This window comes from Silurus meridionalis, chromosome 9, assembly GCF_014805685.1.
Source record: "Silurus meridionalis isolate SWU-2019-XX chromosome 9, ASM1480568v1, whole genome shotgun sequence".
Taxonomy (NCBI): Eukaryota; Metazoa; Chordata; class Actinopteri; order Siluriformes; family Siluridae; genus Silurus; species Silurus meridionalis.
The window spans coordinates 11,476,397-11,499,978 of record NC_060892.1 but is presented as its reverse complement, the minus strand read 5'-3'; the positions used below and the strand labels follow the sequence as shown (position 1 = coordinate 11,499,978).

Below are 23,582 nucleotides of genomic sequence, written 5' to 3'. Positions count from 1 at the left end.
ATGTCCTATTGTGGCTAATGTGACTAGCATGACATTATGCAAATTATTTCACAGAAGAAAAGTGTGTGCACAGGCTTCCATAGAATTTTCAGCATTTACCTCCTCTAGTCTGACTATGATGAAGTAACTACAAGGTTGTTGTAAAAAAAAAAGTTAACAAAAACAACAACAAAACAGAAGTGTGTGTTCATTCAGTGTTTCAGTTTTAAAGATTAAATTCCAAAGATCTGTTTCGGTGGTGTTATTAAAAAATAGTATGAAGTATCAACGTAAAACAAAACGATGATTTTAAATTGATTGGTTAACTGCCATGACTAAGACACAGCACTAACAATTAGGTATGATGTCATCTGCTTATGTAGCTGGACCTTCAAAATAAATCTGCTGTACCAGTATGCAATAAGCCTGGGTGTGTATACCTCCGGTCTCTTCCGTTAGAGGATACATCTCTATTTCCTCTGTGTGCCTGTTTAGATCTTGACTCTGCTCCTCAATAAGTTGGTTGAAAGAGTCATGAACCACATTCTCATCAGCAGGGCTTCTAAAATATAAAAACACAAACAAATGTAGGGATGAAACAATTCCTTAAGTAACTCGAGTAAATTGTTTAGTCTATTTAACTACACACAGAGCACTGCGGAGCACTGCGGAGCACTGCATTTCCCCGGAACAAGACAGATGAAGCAGAGGTGCCCTCGTTCATACACCAACAGCTTCAAACTTCAGACTGACAACATGGTTACCGGTGGATACACAAGAAATGTTGGATGTTTACAAGAAATTAAATTGCAATTGAAAATAAAAGGCAGAATTGCAAGGAAAAAATCTAAATTAGCCAATCTTTTCTTTATGTGGCAGAAACAGGCTTCCAAAGGATTCAGGCCAAAGAAAACAACAGTAAGTTTCCAAAGTTCGGGATCATTTCAAATTAAAACAAAGAAAACTGTACAGTGCGTTTATTTTTTTATTTTTTTTAAAAGAGTAATCTGCAATAAATGTTTATATACATATTTGTATTTTGATGTAATATGGCAAATAAATGCACTGAATGAGTTTAGTTTTCACAGATATTCTTGTATGCAATCTCAGCAATAAAATGTTGATTTTTCTTAAAAGGAAAGAAATGACTTGTTTGTTTTTTCTTGTAAAATTAGTACTGCTCTTAATAAAGAAAAAGTGCTTCTAATCCGATTACTCGATTAATCGTTGGAATAATCAGCAGAATACTCGATTACTAAAATAATAACTATAGCCCTAAACAAATGTAATGGGTAGGCAGACTAATTGCAAAATACCAGTGTGTATATGATATGATATGTGATTCACAATATGTACGACAGTTTCATCAAAAGAGAAAACTGAGGAACAGTTGTTCCACTAAATACATATATTAGTAAGCATTTGTAATTCAAAAAACTTAATACCCGCTTGTTTTGCCTTACTTATAACAAAAAATCAGTCGATTGGAGTGTAAAGGATGTGGTTGTGTAAAATCTATTGCAGTGAGACTATTTCAAGGGTGGTACCAGATAAACACCGACGACACTTCTCCAGATCAGAAGACAAAAACAAAAGGAACTCTTTCGCACATTACGTAAGAAATCACATGTTCAGTCCTTCAGCTGTGACAAACAGACAAAACAAAAGGGATTGTCTCCTGTAGAACACAGACGCTCTTAAACAGAACACATAAAACAGTAGAAAAAACATTGTCTGCCTAGCTCAGAAAGAGGAAACAGAAAAAAGGCTTGATTCTTTTACACCACAAACACACTTATGGACTAATGCATAGAGTAAGACAGGAAAACGAGAAAGGGTGTGGAAGGGTGCAAAGGTGAAAAATACCCAGATACAGGAAGAGCGTACAGGTAAATAATACTTACTCCAGTCCTTCCTCCATTAAGTGGGGGTCTGCGTCGAAACTCACTCTATGAGCCTCCATCTCCACCGTAACCCGAGGGTCCAGTCACAGCCAGTCACTCGAAGTCCATCGACACACACAAGCTGAATACCTTGAATTTGCTTCTACCGCCTTTCATTCTGCCACTTTGGCAGTAGGCAAGGCAAGTTCAAAGAAAAAGAAAAAAAAAGAGAGAGAGAGAGAGAAGAACAAAACAGGGGATTTGTGTCATTAAAGTGTTAGCTACATCATGTTTCAACATGCCTGCCGCCTTCTTTCAGTATGGGAAATACCTATACACTCTCTTCCCAAAGGAAACATGAATGAACACGAAGTCAATGCACAACCACTGTTCTAGGTTCATATTTTCAAAATATAAAAACACTAAAGGGTGTGACATCTCCATGTTAATCTGAATCCTTTCCTGCTTCAGCCTTAGATACGTTATATCACCTTTTCTACTTCTAGGATTTATAATAAAGTGGAACTCTGTGCATACTTGGCACTTGGTGAAGCCCAATTAAGCAACAATGATGATTCATTTAGCAGGAACTTAGAGTAACAGAATGTCACGATAAAGATCAGTAACTTCTGATTAAGCATACCTGAGTTTTTCTGCCTCGATAACAGACTCGGAATGCAGGCTTAATTACGTAAATATAGGACTGGACCTTTAATTTGCATTTTTATATGGAGAAAAACCTATTTAAATATTGACATAAGTTAAGATTCATGCAGTTTTCAGTCTTACAGACTTACTTAGGGCCAAGCTGAGAATTGGTGTTTTAGATCTAAAACTTGTATTCAGACTTTATTTACTTGCTTAACTTGAATTTCTGTACTTCACATTCAGAATTCACTGAGTACGAGCATTTCTATGGGCGTAAGAGTGACATGTTTTTAAACCTGGAGAAGAATTAGGGACAAAACTTGGGACTAAAAAAGTAAAATCAAGTTTATTTTCATAGCTGTCAGTTTTGTTTGAATAGTAAAGTTAATATATTATTTTAAATTAGAATACACACACAAATGACCAAAATAAATTCTTCCATGCCAATACCTCAGTTTATATATACAGTGTTGTTCATTATTTATCAATGAGATTTCTATCCCTCACAAAAGCAATGTCAAAGATAATCTTATCTGAACAGCTATGGATGTTATACAGCAGTTCACCATCCCTGTTCGCATGTAAATTAATTCTAAATTATTAATTAGTGGCTCATTTTTATACGTGTAGGAGGACAGAAAGAGGCACTTTTCCGAATTCATCTGTCTGTAGGAGGACTGATACAAAGACCCTGATGACATCAGCAGCAGGCTGCGGTTACAAATTTTTCATGAGCTTCAGAGCTCATAAGGAACAATCTTAAACTTTGCAAGTCCCTCGCCACACAAAGACTTTTACACAAAGAATGGAAAAAAGAACTGCAGCCGCAATTTACAACACTGAAAACTGATCAATTTCCAAACACACACACACACACACACACACACACATTTTTTAATCAGTTTTCAGTGTTGTAAATTGCAGCTACAGTTCTTTTTTTAATCTTTGTGTAAAAGTCTTTTAGTGTGGTGAGGGAAAAGAAAAGTGAGTGAAAATTTCAGGGCGTCTCATTAAGGAAAGGGCTTACATCAGCACTCTGAACAGTCTAGCCCTTCTTTCCCATATGTGCACAAACACACAGCATACTTATTTTCTTTTCTCTTCTTTTCATTGCATTCAAACAATGCCCCTGTCCTAGTTTCTATTCATTACAGTTACTGTAAAATAAATATACATAAACAAAAAGTAAATATAAAAAAATAAAACATGAGCTAATTTTTATATAAACCTGGAGTCAGTAACAATAAAAGAAATGAATCTGACTAACAGAGCCAGAAAGCTTGCTGATGAGTATTAAAAATATGAACGTACGTACTTGAACTAACAATGGAAACATTGGGGCCACTGGGACTGAAGGAATTTTCTTGTTGTTGTTGGGTGGGGAGGAAAAGCAGGAAGACAATAAGTTGTTTTAAAGACTAAGTCTTTACTAGCAAATTACACTCATATACTGTATACAAAAAAAATAGATTTGGTTGGAATAAATACTGGAACAAACTTAACAGAAATAATGGAACAGGAGAATGTGCAATGTGAATAATAACATAATAGGAATAGTAAATACATCATGCATCTGTGTTTTTGTTATACAAAGCAGAATGTTGAAGCATGTATTTCACGGTCTGCAAACATCTGTCAAATGCGCATATACGGTTGATTGCACATGTACATGTGCCAAGCAGTGTGGAAAATGCGAAAAGGAAAAAAATTACACTTGTATATGTAATGTATGTTACAAGTTGCACATGCAAATACTTGTATAACCGTCATTGTAGTCTGACTTTTCCGCCATTTGTTTCACTGCTGCCACACGTTTCATTCCACTTGATATGTACATTGTATTTAAATGTCATTTCATTTTACTTTAATCTCTTTCCCTTAATTTTTACTGTGAGCAACTACAAGTCAACAATTTCCCTATGGGATCAATAAAGTATTTGGATTCTGATACTACAGCCAATTATGCTTTCACACCATCATACAATTGGTAGCAATTTTAACTGAAACTAAGATCAGCACAAGCACCTTTGTGTTCACTTAGTCTGCATACTACATAGTATAGTAGATTTTGGTTTAACATAATTGATATGTACTGTACCATGCATAGTGCATACAATTTTACTGTAGACCTAATCACAGAAAATGCATGATACTGTGTGTAATACCTTAATGACAACATGTACATTAGAACGTTTATATATATCTATTCAGAGCAAAATACTGTATATTCACATCCAGCACTCAAACACTTAGCACTGCTACACCCCCAAGATGTGTGCTCTTCACTCTGCTCTTTTCATTTTACACAAATGACTGCATTTAGCGAACATATTTGTTAAGATTCTGAATTTAGCTGAGGATACCACAGTAATCGGTCTCATCCAGGCCAGTTGGGAGTTGAAAGTAGACCTGCTTTCTTCTTGGTGAAACATCTTGGGGACCAACCTGCCCTTTTTCCAGCAACTGTACACATTCTCTCCAGCAACTATACACATTCTAAGTCTGAAACAAGGACTTGTTTCAGACTTAGTAGCTGCATTAGTCTTTGTCTTAAAATATCATACCAGTGTGCTTTATGCTTCTTTAACCAACTGGACAATCACTGCATTATGATGTCACTTTCTGTCTTGGTCCAATGTGTACAGTCTTCTATGCTTAGTCATATAGCAGTGTTAGTGGTAAACAGGTTGCATTAGTCTATGTGTTTTTCCAGTCCCGCACTGCTGTGTAGAGCCTGTATGTTAACTGCGTACTGTTGGTTTACTCTAAATAGGAAATACCAAATACCTGTTATGCTCAGGCATATTTGGCCAATAAAGCTGAATCTGATTCTGATCCTGGCACTCTTACTTGTGTTTGGATGAGCTCAATATTAACACACTTTTTTGCAACATATATATATATATTCCAAAAACTCAATGCAATATACTCATGTGCGATATTTATACATAGCCTACAGTGAATGGCTTTTTTTGTTTATTCTCTATTCACTATTTTCAAACTCCTTCATTTTAAGTGCAGTAATGAAATGGTATCTGTTGCGTTGCGTACACTGAAAATGAAGCATTGTAACCTTCGATCTTTAAAATGTGTAGGAGACACGGTACAAGACCACTAAAGACTAAAGCGTACCTGGCTCCATCCATTTTATTTATTTATTTTTTATCAATCATGCCCATTATTTGTCACAATTCAATAACTTTTCAAGTTTTATTTGATGTGGCCTGGCTACATTTATTTAACAGGAAGAATTTGCCTTGCTGAGTTTATTGATTGAATGCATAAACAAGAAGGTGGTTTAAGAGCTTCCAAAATTAGTATTCAATTATATATTTAACACATTTCACAGGAAGGGGTTTGAGAGATAATGAGGAAAACGAGGAAATGATTAATGACACACTCCATCTCTCCCTTATGCACACACACACACACACACACACACACACACACACACACACACACACACACACACACACACTACATTCTCTTAGCAGTTCCTGTAAATGCAAGGCCTTATGCACAAAAACTATACCACCTTTGAGAGTCACAGCATTGTCCAGTCAGGTTAAAAAGGTATTTGTTCAAGTTCTCAGTAGCAACAACACAACACAATCCTGTTCTCACAAGTCAGATTTATTCTCATTACAACTCTGTATGTAAAACTAACTGGGTAATATTTCACCATAAAGCAGGATCAATTCAATTATGCTTCAACTGAGCTCAGTAATCATTTCACACCATAGCTTCAGCTGTTACATTTGCTGTAACAAATGTTATTTGTTAAATGATATTAGCTCAGGGAGTTTTTCCTAGTCACATTTGCCACTGGTTTGCTCAACAGGGATAAAACATAAGGAGAAAAATGTACATTCTTTGTTACCACTTTATCTGTGTAAAGCTGATTTGAAACCATGTTCACTGTTAAATCATCATCTTTCGGCTTCTCCCATTCGGGGTCTCCACAGCGGATCATCCGTCTAAATACCCCACTGTCCTCTACATCCGCCTCTTTCAACCCAACTACCTGCTTGTCTTCCCTCACCACATCCATAAACCACCTCCTTAATCGTCTTCTTTTCCTCCCTGATGGTGGCTCCATCCTCAGCATTCTCCTACCAGTATACGTCATGTCCCTCCTCTGCACATGTCCAAACCATCTCAATCGCTCCTCCCTCACCTTGTCTTCAAACATCCTACATGCGCTGTCCCTCTAATAAACTGGTTTCTAATCCTGTCCATTCTCATCACTCCTGATATACACTTTTAATGTAATGATATACAAAAAGAGAGTCACACAAAACTCAGTCTCTTCTTTAGTTGCTATACGCAAAGTATACACATTTAGAATTAGATGTTTTAAAACAGAAAGAGGTTGTGACACCTGACGGAGAGAGATGTTTTGGCTCTGAACGGACATCTAGTAAATGTTAATTTTAAATCTTTTTTGGTGTAAATAAAATGCTCAGCAAGGGAGTATAATGACGTTTAAGTTGTCGCTTGCAAAATGCATGCAAATCATGCTTTAGATATTACACACAATATTTTCATACCAAAATAGTTAAATCCTATATTACAAATCTGAAATATGGGTGGGACAAGGTTTGGGAGTATACTATATACTTACGAGGTGGGTTTGTAAATGTGCATTTTTTCAAATATTATTATTAATTTTATATTGTGTTTATCTTCTATAAATGGTTTATTGGGGTCAGGTTCAAAATGACTGCAGGCAGATTTTACAATGATTTTAATAATGCTCTCCAGATACAACGACATTTTTAAACATAAAAAAAAATTAATAATAAATAAATAAATAAATAAATAAATAAATAAAAAGCTCCTCACTTAGGCATTTTAAATGTTTTACATCCCTTTACTTTGTTTGTGTAAAAACATAAAAAGCTTTTGGTCTTCGTCATTTCTATCAGGCATATATTTGCTCTCCATTACAATGAATTTGATGCAGCAATGTCAAGGAAAACCACAGACAAGTTTTTCATCCCCTTTGACAAAGTGACACTAAATAAATACACGAAATAATAATAATAAATAAAAAGGCTATTAAAAATAATGGCAAACAAACACCTGTACACATTACCCAGAATCTTGTTTGTTTTGAGCCAAGTGATTCATATGAATTTCAGTCCACACAACATACAACCACACTACCAATTGTGTTTTACACTTTTTCCACATAGAAGAGCATGAACAAGTGTTGTCCTGTGTCCAACATAGATACCACCCTAAAGCATACTTTAGAAATCCATAATGCAAATGGAAAGTACACAATAAAATGGACACTAGCCAATGATAATCCAAGTTTCAAATAGGTTGGGGGAAAAAACTGAACCCAGAGCAATAGCACATGGACACAAAATCCACACAGACAAATCACAAAGCACCCAATCAACCAGAGGACAATAAAACTGTGAAATGGCAACACTACCCACTGCCACAGTGTCCCTCCAATGTCATCAAGCTTATACAGCAATTTGTTTCAGCAGGTCAGACTACAGGTAAACATGTCAATCTTTCTAATTGGCGCGAATGAGTCGAAAAACAAATGTTTTAACGACATTGGAATATGTTTTACTACACCGTGAAAAATGAAATAATTATTTGTTTTAATACTCTGTGGGGTGGAAGCCAGTAAATCTCTAGTTATTTATGGTGATATGACCCACTTGGCCTTCCATAACCTGATCCTCAACGTGTGCTGAGAGTACATAGAAAATTGTTTAAAACAGTTAAAAAGACTTTGCACACGATTTACAGAGTGGACATTTGAGCGGAATGTAGTAGAGCAGGTGATGATCATGTTACTGAACTTGATTCTCAGATTGCTTTATAAATCACCCGCAGCTTCCCGTATGCGCGTTCAAGCGCGAGCCGTTCTTGAAGTAACTGGATGAGAAACCATGGAAACTTGAGACAGATTTTTTTTAACGCTGTTTGCCCACTGAAAGCCTCAAACACACCATGAGAGAGGGGGTCGGAGAGCCGAGTCGCTTTACTCCCTTACACGCAACAAAAAGACGTTAAAATAACCTCCCACTGAAGTTGTGACATCTTACTTGAATTAAAATGCACAGCTGTTTCTCACTTCCTTTTAACCTGTAGCACATATCACACCAAAATAAACACGCTGCAGTGAGCGCACGAGATAAAGTTCGAGTTTGAACTTTGCAAGCAGTTAAACTTTTTTTTTAAGAAAAAGCCAAAGCTTATTTGTTTCCGTTTCTAGTCTTACTTCTACTAATACTACTTACCCGAGGTGACTGACCAAAACCGCTGCACAACTAAGTCTCACAAATCAACCAGAAACTGATTGTATTTCTGCCTGCTTAGTAGCATTTCACTAAGCGCTTCCATTTCCCGGAGATACGTGAGGGGTATCAAGTGTTAGACACAGTCGAAGAGCGAGGGGAAAGAGACAAACAGGTTCTCTTAACTTTATGAAGCGCTGTTAAATCTTAAATCAAAACGTATGTTTAGACATCATTAAGATTATCCTAATTGTATAGGCGTTTACATAATGCAACTCTCCCCACGTCTAACAAAAGTGGTACAGTCCCATTCATACTGGAACTTGCTTGCGATTGATTGACTGTATCTCATTAATCCTAATAATGTGGCATGTATTATTAACAAAACACTTTATAAACTCGGTACGATATCAAATAGCAATTACTATGTAAATAAAAGATTATTTTTTATAAACGCTACCTTCCAGTCTAGACCCTGTCCAACTGTAAAATGTCATTCACTTCATATATATATATATATATATATATATATATATATATATATATATATATATATATATATATATATATATATATATATATATATATATATATATATTCTAAAATTCTCCTTTTTTTTTTTTTAAAACAACATAGAACCCAAATGCAAAAAAAGAGAAAAATCCAACCTTTTATTTAAGTACATTACTTTGGTGGTAAAAAAATCACACATTTAGAAAAAAAAAAAACTTGAAATCATGTGTGCCACAATTATTGGCACCCTGATGTTAATACTTTGTACAACCTCCTTTTGCCAACAAGACAGCACTTAATCTCCTCCTATAACATTTCACAAGATTGGAGAACACAGAGAGAGGAATTTTTGACCATTCTTCTTTGCACAATCTTTCTAGATCATCCAGTGTCCTGGGTCCTCTCTTATGCACTCTTCTCTTTAGCTCGCCCCACAGGTTTTCGATTGGGTTGAGGTCTGGGGACTGAGATGGCCATGGGAGGACCTTGAGTTTGTGACTGCTGAACCACTTTTGTGTAGATTTTGCCACATGTTTTGGATCATTATCCTGCTGAAAGACCCAATGACGACCCATCTTCAGCTTTCTGGCAGAGGCCATCAGGTTTTTATTTAAAATATCCTGGTACTTCAAAGCATTCATAATGCCATGCACCCTAACAAGGTTCCCAGGGCCTTTGGAAGAGAAACAGGCCCACAGCATCACAGATCCTCCACCATACTTCACGGTGGGCATGAGGTGCTTTTCGGCATACTCATCTTTTGTTTTACGCCAGACCCACTTAGAGTGTTTGTTGCCAAAAAGCTCAATCTTAGTCTCATCTGACCAAAGCACACGATCCCAGTTGAAGTCCCAGTACCGCTTAGCAAACTCCAGACGTTTACGTTTGTGAGTGTTAGTGAGAAAAGGCTTCTTCCTTGCATGCCTCCCAAACAGCTTGTTGGCATGTAGAGAGCGTCTGATGGTTGTTTTGGAGACTCTGTGACCCCAAGATGCCACTCTTTGATGCAATTCTGTGACGGTGAGCTTGGGAAATTTTTTTACTTCTCTTACCATCCTCCTCACTGTGCGTTGTGGCAAGATAAACTTGGGACCTCTTCCAGCCTTGTTTGTCACTGTTCCAGTTGTTTTAAACTTCTTAATGATTCCTCTGACTGTAGATACCGAGTTAAGGCAAGTTAAGGCGAGTGGCTATTTTCTTGTAGCCATTGCCTGACTTATGAAGGTCGACACACATCTGCCTTACTTGAATGGTGTGTTCTCTTGTCTTTGCCATGTTGACAAATGGGTAAGAGAATTAGGCCTCTGTGTCACGTCATATTTATACCCCAGGGAAACAGGAAATCATGAATTACTAATTAAAAGTCCCTAGATACCCTGACCAACCTTAGCAACTACAGAAAAATATATATAAAAAAAAAAAAAAATCTTTCAGAGGAATTGTTAGGGGTGCCAATAATTGTGGGACACATGATTTCAAGTTTTTTTTTCTAAATGTATGATTTTTTACCACCAAAGTTATGTACTTAAATGAAAGGTTGGATTTTCTCTTTTTGCATTTGGGTTCTATGTTGTTTTAAAAAAAAGGAGAATTTTTAGAAGTCCACAACCACATCTTAAACAGGGGTGCCAATAATTGTGGAGGGCACTGTATATATATATATATATATATATATATATATATATATATATATATATATATATATATATATATATATTTTATAGCTAGAAGGTGTGTGTGTGTGTGTGTGTGTGTGTGTGTGTGTGTGTGTGTGTGTGTGTGTGTGTGTGTGTGGTTTATTGGGTTATAATTGGAACTAATAGTGGATACATACCTTCTCTTGGATAAAAGTCTATAATACTTTCTTGAATAATAAATCAATTGCATGTGTTTAACTGAATGTGTTTGTATTTCTGGAAGTAAAAGGTTGCACACACACACACACACACACACACACACACACACACACACACACACACACACACACACACACTGTAACAGCTCAGATCACATATGTCTTATATATTATATTATCAGATAGATAGATAGATAGATAGATAGATAGATAGATAGATAGATAGATAGATAGATAGATAGATAGATAGATAGATAGATAGATGCAGTGAGGTCAAAGGAATCATGTACATGAAATAGCAAACAATTCTTTCTGCAGAGTTTAAAGTTTTAACCAGTGGTGGACGATGTGGCAAAACAGTCATCTGGCAATGCTTTATATTGCCACAATACACTGCAGTGCAATAGTAGATTTCGTGCAAAACACTGTCATGTTGGTCATTCATGTTGGCCAATAAATTGATTTTTTTTAAATTCATGACATGTTGCTGTTCATGTTTGGTATAAGGCATATATTCACACCACATTAAACCCAAAATAAAATTAAAAACAGTGAAGCCTAATTTTCTGACCCAGGTTTGAATCTTATGCATGTATCAGTGCAGTAAAAATAAATAGCTATTCCCATATGACATAATAGCAGGGAAAAACAGTGACTACAATGGAAAGGGAAAGAGGTACTGTACTTGTGGTACCTAGAGAAGTTTTACTGGAACACTATCTACATCTTTCTAGTTAGAAAGAACACTTAAGGAATAAAATGTGCACACTTTGAGATACCACCCCAAGGGCTAGATAAAAGCTTAATGTCCTTTTTCTGATACTGTATGTGGATTATTGGGTTGAAATTGACACTATATAGTGAGCCATTTATATCCACTAATGGAATAAAATGTAATGGACTGCTGAGGCATGCATATGCAACAAAGAGAAACCCTATAATTCTTTCTTAAATAATAAATAAATTGCATGTGTTTAACTAAATGTGTCTGTATGGAAGTTTGTATGATTATATAAAGATTAAGCTATGTAGACTGTAACAGCTCAGCTCACCTATGTTTCATAAAGTGCTGTGAAACTGTGCAGTGTCTTAAAATATTACTAGTGAAGTAAAATGAGTTATGTCTTTCCTCTGCTTGGCATTTTGTGGTTTGCATTTGTGAACAGCAAGAATCAATGTGTCCACCCACAGTGTGTAGGTTTGTGTTACGTTTATTTAAAGGAAATGCCAGAAGATCTCCGTTTAGTACTTAAGTTTAGGTTTAGGTTTAGGTTTAACAGCTTTATTTAAGTTTTGTAAGTGTATTTTCTGTAAAGGTCTGTGTGTATTACTAGCCTGTCTGCGATCTTACAGTAGGTTTCCTCCACCTGTCTATCACATAAACAAATATGCTAATTTGTCATGAAACAGAAACTTCATTGTCAAAAGCATGTAGACAATAGCATGTCACTTTCAATAAGTGATAAATGGTCTGAAATGTTTTGGAATAAAAATTAAACAACTGTATTAAGGATATCCTGCTTTGTTACCTTAAACAAGTTTGACACTTCTGCAGTCGATGATGTTTTCCCCTAGATTATAGCAGACTAATGAGGCTAGGTTACATTTATGGACTAATCTTCATTGATAACGAGTACAAAATGTCCCTTTATTTACAGATCATATAGTGGTCCAGAATGTCCATGATAGTGACATATTGATACTTTACTTGAAAATAAAATCTTATTCTACACCCATGGCATGTTTAATAAACACTAATACACATTAATGATGAATAACAGCCATACTCACAGCTTCAATAATATAGTTTCATTTCTGAAGACAGTTCCAGTCTGTGCATGTGAACATTGACTCTCCTTGAAAGTATGTTAGATTTGGAAATCTCTCACACTTTGTCATGTTGGCCTTTCAAATTAAAGTGACACCCCCACAAGTTCTACATCTGTCATATGACTTCCTGTAAGCAGTGATCCGTGTAGCTTTACTAAGAAGGAGATCTTAGACCGCATCCTGAGTTTGCGCCATAGCATTTGCCCTACAGCTGCAAGGTGGAGACAACTTTTGTCTTTTTTGTTACATTTTTTCTGCAACTGAAATAAGTGTTAATCAGACATTGCATTGCTGGATTTCACCTTGTAAAATACTGAATGAATATGGAGGACTCCAGACCTGTCAATTACCAAAGACTAATATCAGGCAAGTGTCTTACATACGTTTTCGCTTTGTTCTGTCGTTTGTATGTATGCAGAGTCAAGCTTGTAATGCTAATAATGGAGTAGAATAAGAAAATCTAGCTAAAATATATCATACATCGGACTGTTTCTTTCACAGTTTAATGTTTCAGGTTTCACTCATATCTGGACTTCCTCATATTTTGACTCATGCGTGTGACTGAGTTTTCTGCAAAAGCCCTAGATGTAAAAACAAAAACGACATATAACAGTTCTTGCATAAAAACCTACAAACTTTTGAATATGTATGCTAAAAAATATTTTAATAAAAGAAAAAAAAGAAACTATTTAGCCATTCATGCATAAAAAACGAGTTAAAATGTAAAGGAAGTAGCATTTTAACCTTGTATTGAGTATTCCAATTCAACCAGTGTGATATAAAGTTATTTTTCTTTACAGTCTTTTTAGGATCCTATCAAATAATAGTACACTAAATATTTATTAATTTATATTTACATTTAATATTATGGAATGTTTTACTTTATCTTGAATGTAAGGAAAGTGCAAAATCTTTTATTCTGTAAAGTTTTCATAAACTATTACAAAGCACTGACACTGAATACTTCTTCAATTAGTTTCAAATAAATATCTCCTCACATAGAAGCTTTACCTAGTAATTATAATATCATATATTGCATTTTATTTGAATATTCAATTATGCAAGAAATTATAATTTATTTATAAAAAAAATACATGGCAGAAAAATTGGTTGATACATTGTGGTTTTATGATTTTCTGACATTTGGTTGATACATTCTGTTTTTCAGATTTTCTGACATTTATGCCATTTTATTATTTTTACAGAGGAAAGCACTGTTTCTGCCGACTCTGCGTTCACCTGGGAGGACTGTCAGGCTGATATCTATGAGCAGCTGCCCAGTTCACAGAAAAGGCTGCAGAACAAGGAGCAAGCACAAGAAGCTGAGGATCATATTATCCTCAATCAATCACTAAAGATGTTGCCCCTCTGTATACAGGAGAAGAGAAACCTCAGGTGTTTTCTTTTTGTTGCTAATTTAGCTGTAATTCTGATGAGAATAAAATCTTTTGGAGCTTAGCTCTCACTGTGAGTTGCTTAATGACATTTTTTGTGGAACCACTAAAAACACTAAAAGTGTTTAATTTAATTTAGTTAAAAGATACAATAAATCTCTCTTTTTCTCGTATTGGTGATGGTAATATTTATATAATTTTAATATAATACTTTCTTTGATGACCACATTATCCATTATTTGTAATAGTATATACATGGGAAAACCTTTGGAACTATGATGCTGTTGATAGCAGTGTATTACTTAGTATTATAAGGAGTAAATATTACATCACCGATCCCTAATATAATCACAAACTTGTACTATTTAAAAATGTTAGACTACACAATTAGTCCGGGTTACAATTGCTTGTCATTATTGATAAATTATTCAGAAGCAGACAAAACAGTGAAAGCTGTAAAATTGGATATTGGGCATCATGGAAGAGAAGTCAGGAAATAGCAAGAAGGCGAATGAGGGAGCAATTGGGAAGAGTTGTCTCAGGGCTTCTACTGTGGAAATCCACTCTCCATAACATTGAAGGTACAGTATTTTTGCTCTGTAATTTACTCTAAATTCTGTGTGTATGCTGCTATATTAAGCTTTCACATGAACTGATTTCCTCTACAGGGAGATTCGGTGTGGGGGTGAAGGCATACTTTGTTTTCCTTAGGTACCTACTCTGCCTAAATTTTCTGAACTGTGTCATCCTCGCTGGTTTTGTGATAAGTCCATCTCTTTTGAGAAAAAACTGTAAGTATTGTGAATTGTTGGGTGCTGAAGAATTTAGGGAGTTTCTTTCGATTTTGTCAGCTAATGGTATTCTTATTCTTTTAAAGCGTTCAAGAATTTCAAACACAACTCTTCGTTTTTGGATATTTTCCTGGGCACAGTAAGTTGCTCTATGTTTTTTTTTTACTACTTTTTCTTTTATAATTATAACACAGCAATTCACATAAAAAAAATTCAACATTATTTCAGACAGTGCACTCGTTCTAATACAATATTGTCTGGATGGAGCCTTTTCCTTTAACTGAATGTAATTGAAAAATATATGATCTATATTATTACCTTCAAGAGGAAAAAAAAGAGGCCGGAGGTATTACAATGATAAATACAATTATAAACATAAACAAAGTATGATGTTTTCTAACTTGTTTGTTACAGTTTTCTTAGACAATAATATATTTTGTTGTAGTGTCAATAACTTTAAAAGCATCACATCCCCCCATCAATGATTATCTAGATTTACTAATGCACCACACTTTATCATTCTTCAGCTTTTATTTATTGGTCTGTCTATGAAATAGTATTGTACCAGAGCAAAATTCTGGACCTTGACGTGTTCTAATCTAGGTTAATTGAAGAAAATTGTCAGATAAAGTAAATGTGAATTTTAACTGCCGTTGTAATCTAACTATTAAAGTAAGGGGCACTGAGAATAATATTTTGCCAATACACAGATATTAAAACATCTAAATAAAATGGTAACATATAGGCTTAAAAATAAAACTCATATTTTCCAATTACATAAGGTCCCACCTCAGTCTGACGTAAAAGATCTCAAAAAAGGTCTCAAAAACTATTTTTTTTCTTTCTGTCCCACTCTCTGTGTTTTACAGGGCTTTATGGAACACTCTCCAGTTTTTTATGGTTTCTACAAGAACATGTCTTTTGGTGCCGAATGTCTAAACACAGCTCTCCTCTTTCTCTTTGGAATGCTCATCATACTCCTCCTTAATCTTATCATGATAGTACGCAGGTCAGAGCACTTTATTACCATCACATTATCCTTTTATTGAAAATATTTGTCAAGTCAAGTCAAGAAGCTTTTATTATCATTTCAACCACATATTGCTGATGTGGTACAACGTAGAGCTACATCACACAACATAGAGCTACATAATAGAACACAGAGCTAAGGACTAAAGTAAGTTGTCCTCGCCACATAAAGTGCATCGTGTGCAACCTAGTGCAGACAAAACACAGTGCAAACAGACAATACAAGACAGTGTAAGACATACACAAAACACAAAACACAAATTAGCATGGACCAGTAAACCTACTGTAAAACATGTTATACAGTACAATGTGCAAAAAAGAGAACTGTAAATAACAGTGCACTTGTAAACATAAACACAAAAAGTTGGCAAAACAGCAACAGCAGCAATTAAGTAAGTGTGTAAACAGTTATACTATAACTGTTATAATAGTTATAGTTATAACATAATATGAGTGATGCTGAAGACATAGATGTTTATGATATGAAATGAGTATTGAGTGTGTGTTTGAGGTCAGGTTTGCAGCAGTTCAGTAACACACGGTTAAGTGTGGAGGAGCCTAATGGCTCGATGGAAAAAAATGTTAGTTAGTTTGGATGTGAGGCCTGAATGCTTCAGAAGCTCTTTCCTGATTGAAGAAGGGTGAATAGTGTGTGTGAGGGGTGTGTGGGTTCGTCCACAATGCTGTTAGCTTTGCAGATGCAGCTTGTGGTGGAGATGCCCGTGATAGAGTGAAGAGAGACCACAATGATCTCCACTGTCCTCACTATCCACTGTAGGGTTTTACATTTATGTCTTGCAATCTGAGACGGTGCAGTTCCCAAACCAGGCAGTGATGCAGCAGGATGCTTTTAATGGTCCCTCTGTAGAATGTGGTCAGGATCAGGAAGGGGGGTGGGCTTTCCTCAGCCTTCTCGTTGCTGGGCTTTCTTGGTGATGAAGCTGGTAGTCAGTGATCAGGTGAAGTTCTCCGCCAGATGAACACCAAGGAATTTGATGATCTCCACAGAGGATCTATCGATGATCAGTGAAGAATGGCCCCTCTGTGCTCTCATAAAGTCAACAATCATCTTTTGAGTTTTGTCAACGTTCAGAGACAGGCTGTTGGCTCTACACCAGGCTTAGCTATCGTACCTTTTTTTATGCTGACTTGTCGTTCTTGCTGAGACATATTGTGAAATATTTATAAGTAAACATAAATAATTGTATATGAGTAGAATGAAGTAAATGAATTATTAAAGTAAATGTATAGTACAGAACATTTCCCAAATGCTTAAAAATAATTTTCATGAGATTTATTCATTATATTCATCTAAAAGTAAAAAAAATTTTTCTGTTAAAAGAAAATTTAACAATACCATAATAAAACAAACAATAGAAACAATAATAATAAAAAAGCCAAAATAATTTACATCACTTTAGTTTTTGCAAATGTTGCAAATATGTTGCACATTATGTACTATTCTAAATTCAACAACAATATAGCAAAAATTAATTGGAATTAAATTCAATGAATAAAAATGTTATTGGAAAATAATTTCATTCATAATAATTGTTTGAAAATTATTATCAACTCAAAATAAACTTATTCAATATATGTTTATAATGCATGTAATACTGGTAATAACAAAAAAAAAAAAAAAACGATAGGGAAAAAGACAACACTCCAAACTAAATAGAGGCTTTTTTCTGTTATAGAACGGTGGTGGGATATAAGAACTCATCGTTGACTGGCCTTCATTTCACTGAAAATGTGAGCTATAAGGTGTTCTGTGGATGGGATTTCTGCATCCGGGAGCCTGAAGCGGCCTCCCTTAAACACAACTTAATCAGAAACGAACTGAAGGTGAGCTTCTGAGCATCATCTTGGAAAGCAGAACTGTAAAAGTGATGATCATTATACCGCAGTGCTGTTTATACCACGCTTTTGATTCGCCATTCTGAATCCTTTCGAATGCTTTTCTTCTATAATAGTCACCCTGTCAGTAGCTCCATATGCAGTTTTAATATTAATCACGTATTCCCTAGAGATTCCTACGGTGGCCGAGAAGTGCAAAACACATCAACAAATCCAAAAACAAAATAACAAATGCAAAAACAAATTAACAAATCTGAAAACACATTAATTAATTTGTTTTTGCATTTGTTAATCTGTTTTTGGATTTGTTAATGTGTTTTGCACTCCTCGGCCACCATAGATTCCTCCTTATGGAGATTGAAAAATTTAGGTTTTGCATTTTCCAATAATATGCAGGTTTGTGTTTCTTGGTAACATGGCAAGCAATGTAACTTTAAAACAGATAGATAGATAGATAGATAGATAGATAGATAGATAGATAGATAGATAGATAGATAGATAGATAGATAGATAGATAGATAGATAGATAGATAGATAGATAGATAGATAGATAGATAGATAGATAGATAGAGAGAGAGAGAGAGAGAGAGAGAGAGAGAGAGAGAGAGCTTTTTTTTTTTTTAAGACTTGGCCAAAAAATGTACATCAAAATGTATAAAATTAACTGCTGGATTTTCTCGAATATCACAATACATTTCTTAATTAGATTTCTTTTGGCTTCAGTTCAAATTTCATCTTACACACTTAAACACTTTCTTTATCCTGTTGTTTAAGATGGACCTTGAAGAGCAAAAGTTTCGTCAGAAAGTTTTGGGGCGTTCACTGAAGCAGTGGATTCTTCTGTATGTTCTGCGCATTGTCCTCAACATTGTGGTGTTACTTATCCTGGGTGGCTCCATCTATCTGATCTATTCTGCCACCACTATAAACCCTGAGGTAAGGGAAAAGTCATATGACTCAAATAATTAAGCAAGTATTATACAAAGGCATAATGTTAAAGTAGCCATAATTTTAACAAAATATATATAATGTTTATAGCTGCTGCTCTTTAACAGCAAATAGACAATACTTTTTTAATTATCATTAAATGCATTCATTATATAATGGGGGTTAACTTCCTAGGTGCAGAACTGTCATGAAATACCCGTCAATTGTATTTTAATATTCCATTAAAATAAATGTCTTCTCTTATTATTATGAAATGTTTTGTGTATATTGAATTCTCTCTCTCTCTCTCTCTCTCTCTCTCTCTCTCTCTCTCTCTTCCTCAGTGTTATAAGTTCCACTGGACTTTAAATCTCCCGTGTAGCTACGTTTCACCCATTACAATCACAGTAGTCAATTTTCTGGTACCACACTTTTTTTCTGCAATCACAGTGTATGAAGACTACTCCCTTACCACCCAGCTGAATGTCACCTTAGTTCGGTAGGAAACAAAACATCACATATTTAAACCACTCCTAATGTTATATCCAAAAGACCTTATTTGAACTGGAAAATTTGTTTCTAATCTGTTTACTATGTTCACAAGAGTTGTTATTCTGCTGCACATTGAAACAGAGTGTGTGCTTTATACCAACAGGAGTATCCTGTTGAAGCTGGGAAGCTTAGCCATCTACCTCTTCTTCCTCATTACAAAAGACAATAAAAATAATAATAATAGTGTAAGTTGTGATTCCTCCAGAAATAAAACAACAACATTCAAATCACAAGTATTAAATAATAAACATAAACATAAACAAATAATAAACTAATTATAAGACCTGTACAATATATATGTGGTGGTTAATCATGTAACAGCAGCACAATGCATGAAATTACATTATATATGCTCCAATCTGAAATTAGAACAATATTTGCACAGATGAAAAATTAATGCATTGCTAGGATTCTTGTGTCCATTTCACTAACCAACAATTCGACCAAACTGTAACATTGACTAACAAGGTTTTAGACATCTTCAGCCAGTCTGGCTGCATAAAGGTAGTTTTAACAACACATTACACAAGAAAACAAATGAGAAACAGTCCAAAATCAGTAGAATTAGTTAACAGAAATTAATTACATTTATACTTTATAATTAATTAATTAATACAGCTATAATTTGATATAAAGCAACACATAACAGATGAACCCATAAGGGCAACAAACCAATGACCACTATCTTGCTTAGATTTTGTGAAGGTTTTTCCCAGACTCCTCAGATTCCAATGTGGTCTTATGCTGATGTAGCCCTCAATGTTTGGTATGTTGTATTTTAGACACGTTTGTCCCACTTTTCTGCTCAGCATGGTGGTATATTTGAGTTACTGTCCAAATCAAGATTTCCACCTGCAAAACACTAGATTTTTTCCCCCATGTTATGAGTAAAAATCCCATATGATCAGCAGTTTCAGAAAAACTCAAATCAGCCATTCTCATACCAACTCCGTCGAAATCACTCAGATCACATTTTACCCATTCTAATATTCTGATTCATTTTGCTTTTGCCACATCATTGATTGAATAATTGCAAGAAAGAACAGATTCATATGTGCTCCTATGAAAGCAAGTTAAGACAAATACTGTTGTATTAAATTATATTGCTAAGATTGTATAACACTTAATACACCGTCAAATTAGCACATACTGTAGCTAACTTGTAACTAACAAATGTTTCATTGGTTTTTAGTGTGGAGAGACTGAGTTCGGAAAGGAAATGTACAAGCTCACAATATTTCAACTCTTGGCGTTTTTCTGCAATACATTCTTGGTGGCGTATCCCAGAAAGTAAAACTCCGAGCCTAATTTTGTAATTAAATATGGAAGAAAAACTTTATTAGCTGGTATTTACTACAATTATGTGCATTTTGTTTGCATTGTTCTGTTGTAGGTTATTGGTGGAGAAGTGCTCATCTTCTAATATGTCAAGGAAAGTGGGAAAGCAGCAGTTTGTGATTACAATGAATGTGTTAGATTTGGTTTACAGTCAGACAGTGACTTGGGTGGGAGTTTTTTATTGTCCGCTCCTGCCAGCTATCAGCATTTTTAAACTACTGGCAATCTTCTACATCAGCAAAGTATGTCTGTATTGTTTATTTTTCTTTTATTTAAATATGTTCAACTTCTAATTGTATACAATCCATTTGCAAAAATAAATGTTCTTTACTTCTCTACAGTTCAATGTGAAGCAATGTTGCGGCCCGGCTAGGAAAATGTTCCGGACCACCAGCTCTTCGGTTCTGTTTCACCTCATGCTCTTACTGGGCCTCATAATGTCATTCGTGACACTTGGTTTCAACATTAAATTGTAACGCAAATATTAAAACTCTTTATTATCAAGCAATAATCAAATTAAATACAATTTGTTATTCATTTATTTTCTCCACACTCTGCAGGTTTGTTCCTAGTAGATGTGGCCCATTCCTTGAGTACCACACAGTGTTCAATGTGACGAGTCAGTGTGTTAGCACACTCCCATATGCTGCAAAGGAAGGCATACGCTACATGACATCGGAGGCATTTGCGTTCTCGCTCATATTGACAGAGATGTAAGTAAATAGGTATTCGATGGCATATGTGTGTATGTATAAATTTGCAACATTAAACCGAAAACCAAAATAAAGTGTTAGAAAGGTGATTTACATAATTTTCATACTCATCAAATTATTTAGTGAGGCCTCATGACCTCTAGTAGTATCACTCAGAACGATTTAATACTGTTTTGCCTGTGAACAAGTAGAATTAATTAAATGCCCCCACTCCATGACAAAGCCAGATTTTGCTCTGTCACCCTTCTGCTATCTGCATATGTTTTGTGATTATTTTATGTATTACAGTATCATCTTGACGTCTTATGTGTCTCGTAAACAATCAAATCAGAAGTCCATGGAGAGGCTCAAGGAAATGCTTGTTATGGTGAGTGAAGTGTGTAGTGTGAGTGGACTTGCAATTCAAGAGATTCATCCATAGATGTTTGCACATGGAGCAAGGATAAATGATGGTGTCATTTGAAGCAAAAATTATTCAAATATAGTTTCAATTTATAATTTATATTTACACATATATATATATATATATATATATATATATATATATATATATATATATATATATATATATATATATATATAATAATGATAGAAAGAGGGCGGGGGGGAGGTTGATGCATTTCATTCTATCATATTAATATATTTAATATTGCCCTGAAATATTCTCTCTTTGTTTTTTGATTGGTCTTGTTCATGTTAAATAAAGCTGGAATTCATTACAGGAAAACTATATAATTTAAGCAAATTTTCTTCTGTAATGCACCCATACCACTACATTGGACATGAAACCTGTTTAATTCGTGCTGGGATTAGATCAGGTAAACCACTAAAAGGCATAGCTCCAGAGAACTCTCAATAATTGTTAAACTGTGTACTGCATGTTGTTTACCAGAGGACAGACTTTTTATGTTTAATGGCATATTATGTTTCGAATACAGAGTGATATTAACTTATTTTGCATTGTGGACATGTTTTTTTGCTTACAGTGTAGCTCAGACAAACGTTATCTGGTGAAACATCATGCCACATTGCTTAAGCGAAAGAAGACGACGGTCAGAAGAAGAGCGGTCTAAAATGTTGCTGATGCTGTTAATCATATAACTTTCACTTTTGTGCTACCTTATGATGTATGAGGATTTAATTCTATGACTTTACATAAAGCCAATTAAAATGTAAAAAAAAAAAAAAAGAATTGCATTATATTGCAATAGCTTTTTATATCAAATTGTGTAATACAAAATTCTTTATATATATTTTTATATATATTTATTTATTGCTGTGTATTTTTTCATATATAATAAGCAATTTTTGGTAGGACTGTTTGACTGAACAGTTTAAAAAATGACAGTAAAAATATATTTTATATAATAATTTTGTTTTGTTAATTTAACAATGTTTGTCACAAATGGAAAACATTGACATAAAGTAATTTTAAATTTAAATTATATGTAAATGAATAATTTGATGCTGTCAACAGAGCTGTGAATGTTCAGTAAATGTAAAATATGCATAAAATATGTACTAAGGATATTAAAAACTTTCTTCATATAATGAATTAGTAAATTGTATTGTTTTGTCTCCAAATGAAATACATGCCTATATGTGGTATTACTTTGCCCATATTGTGCCTTTTACACTTAAATCACATTGCAGTGGCTGAATGAATCATGCTGTAATACATAAATAAGTATTTTCATTAAGCCTATTACTTTTGCTTCATCCTTTTTGGAAGAAATCTTTAGCAAAACAAAGCTTCAGTCTACAGCTTCAAGAGCAGCAGCTCCCCTTTCCTCCAGATGATGGCGAAGTCCAACAAGAAGTTTAGGGAGGTGCATAAAAAAAACCTGCACTAAGCAGTTTGGTGTGCAGTTTATTTGGATTCTGAAGTGAACTTTCCTGATCCATCTTTTAAATAAAGGAAAAACTTGACCAGGGGAAAAAATAATAATGAAGGATGAATGTTTGGCTAATGACATAATGGTTCATTACTGTGGTATGAGCTAATAT

The 23,582-nt window shown here is 34.7% G+C and overlaps 2 protein-coding genes across 4 annotated transcripts in view; one reads left to right on the top strand and one right to left on the bottom strand.

Moving 5' to 3' along the window:
* The window catches only part of tmc6b (transmembrane channel-like 6b), a 28,381-nt gene extending 15,331 nt beyond the window's left edge, over positions 1-13,050 (bottom strand). For 2 of the 3 annotated variants that reach the window (XM_046857894.1, XM_046857896.1), the window contains exons 1-3: positions 8,780-8,928; positions 1,884-2,046; positions 420-541 (exon numbers count right to left, since the gene is read on the bottom strand). In XM_046857894.1, coding sequence (XP_046713850.1) covers positions 420-541; positions 1,884-1,942 — 181 coding nt within the window. In that variant the 5' untranslated portion in view covers positions 1,943-2,046; positions 8,780-8,928. Of the gene's footprint in view, positions 1-419; positions 542-1,883; positions 2,047-8,779; positions 8,929-12,935 lie in introns of those variants that run through there. The other variant, XM_046857895.1, reaches the window with a different exon arrangement.
* Positions 13,051-13,121: 71 nt separating this feature from the next.
* tmc8 (transmembrane channel-like 8) lies at positions 13,122-23,110 on the top strand. The gene is made up of 16 exons (XM_046858479.1): positions 13,122-13,340; positions 14,180-14,369; positions 14,801-14,949; positions 15,037-15,159; positions 15,246-15,298; positions 16,029-16,168; positions 17,886-18,033; positions 18,820-18,981; positions 19,317-19,471; positions 19,628-19,709; positions 20,717-20,814; positions 20,918-21,104; positions 21,204-21,334; positions 21,423-21,575; positions 21,864-21,942; positions 22,562-23,110. The coding sequence occupies exons 1-16, from the start codon at positions 13,292-13,294 to the stop codon at positions 22,646-22,648; spliced, it is 1,986 nt and encodes a 661-aa protein (XP_046714435.1). The 5' UTR covers positions 13,122-13,291; the 3' UTR covers positions 22,649-23,110.
* The last annotated feature ends 472 nt before the right edge of the window (positions 23,111-23,582 follow it).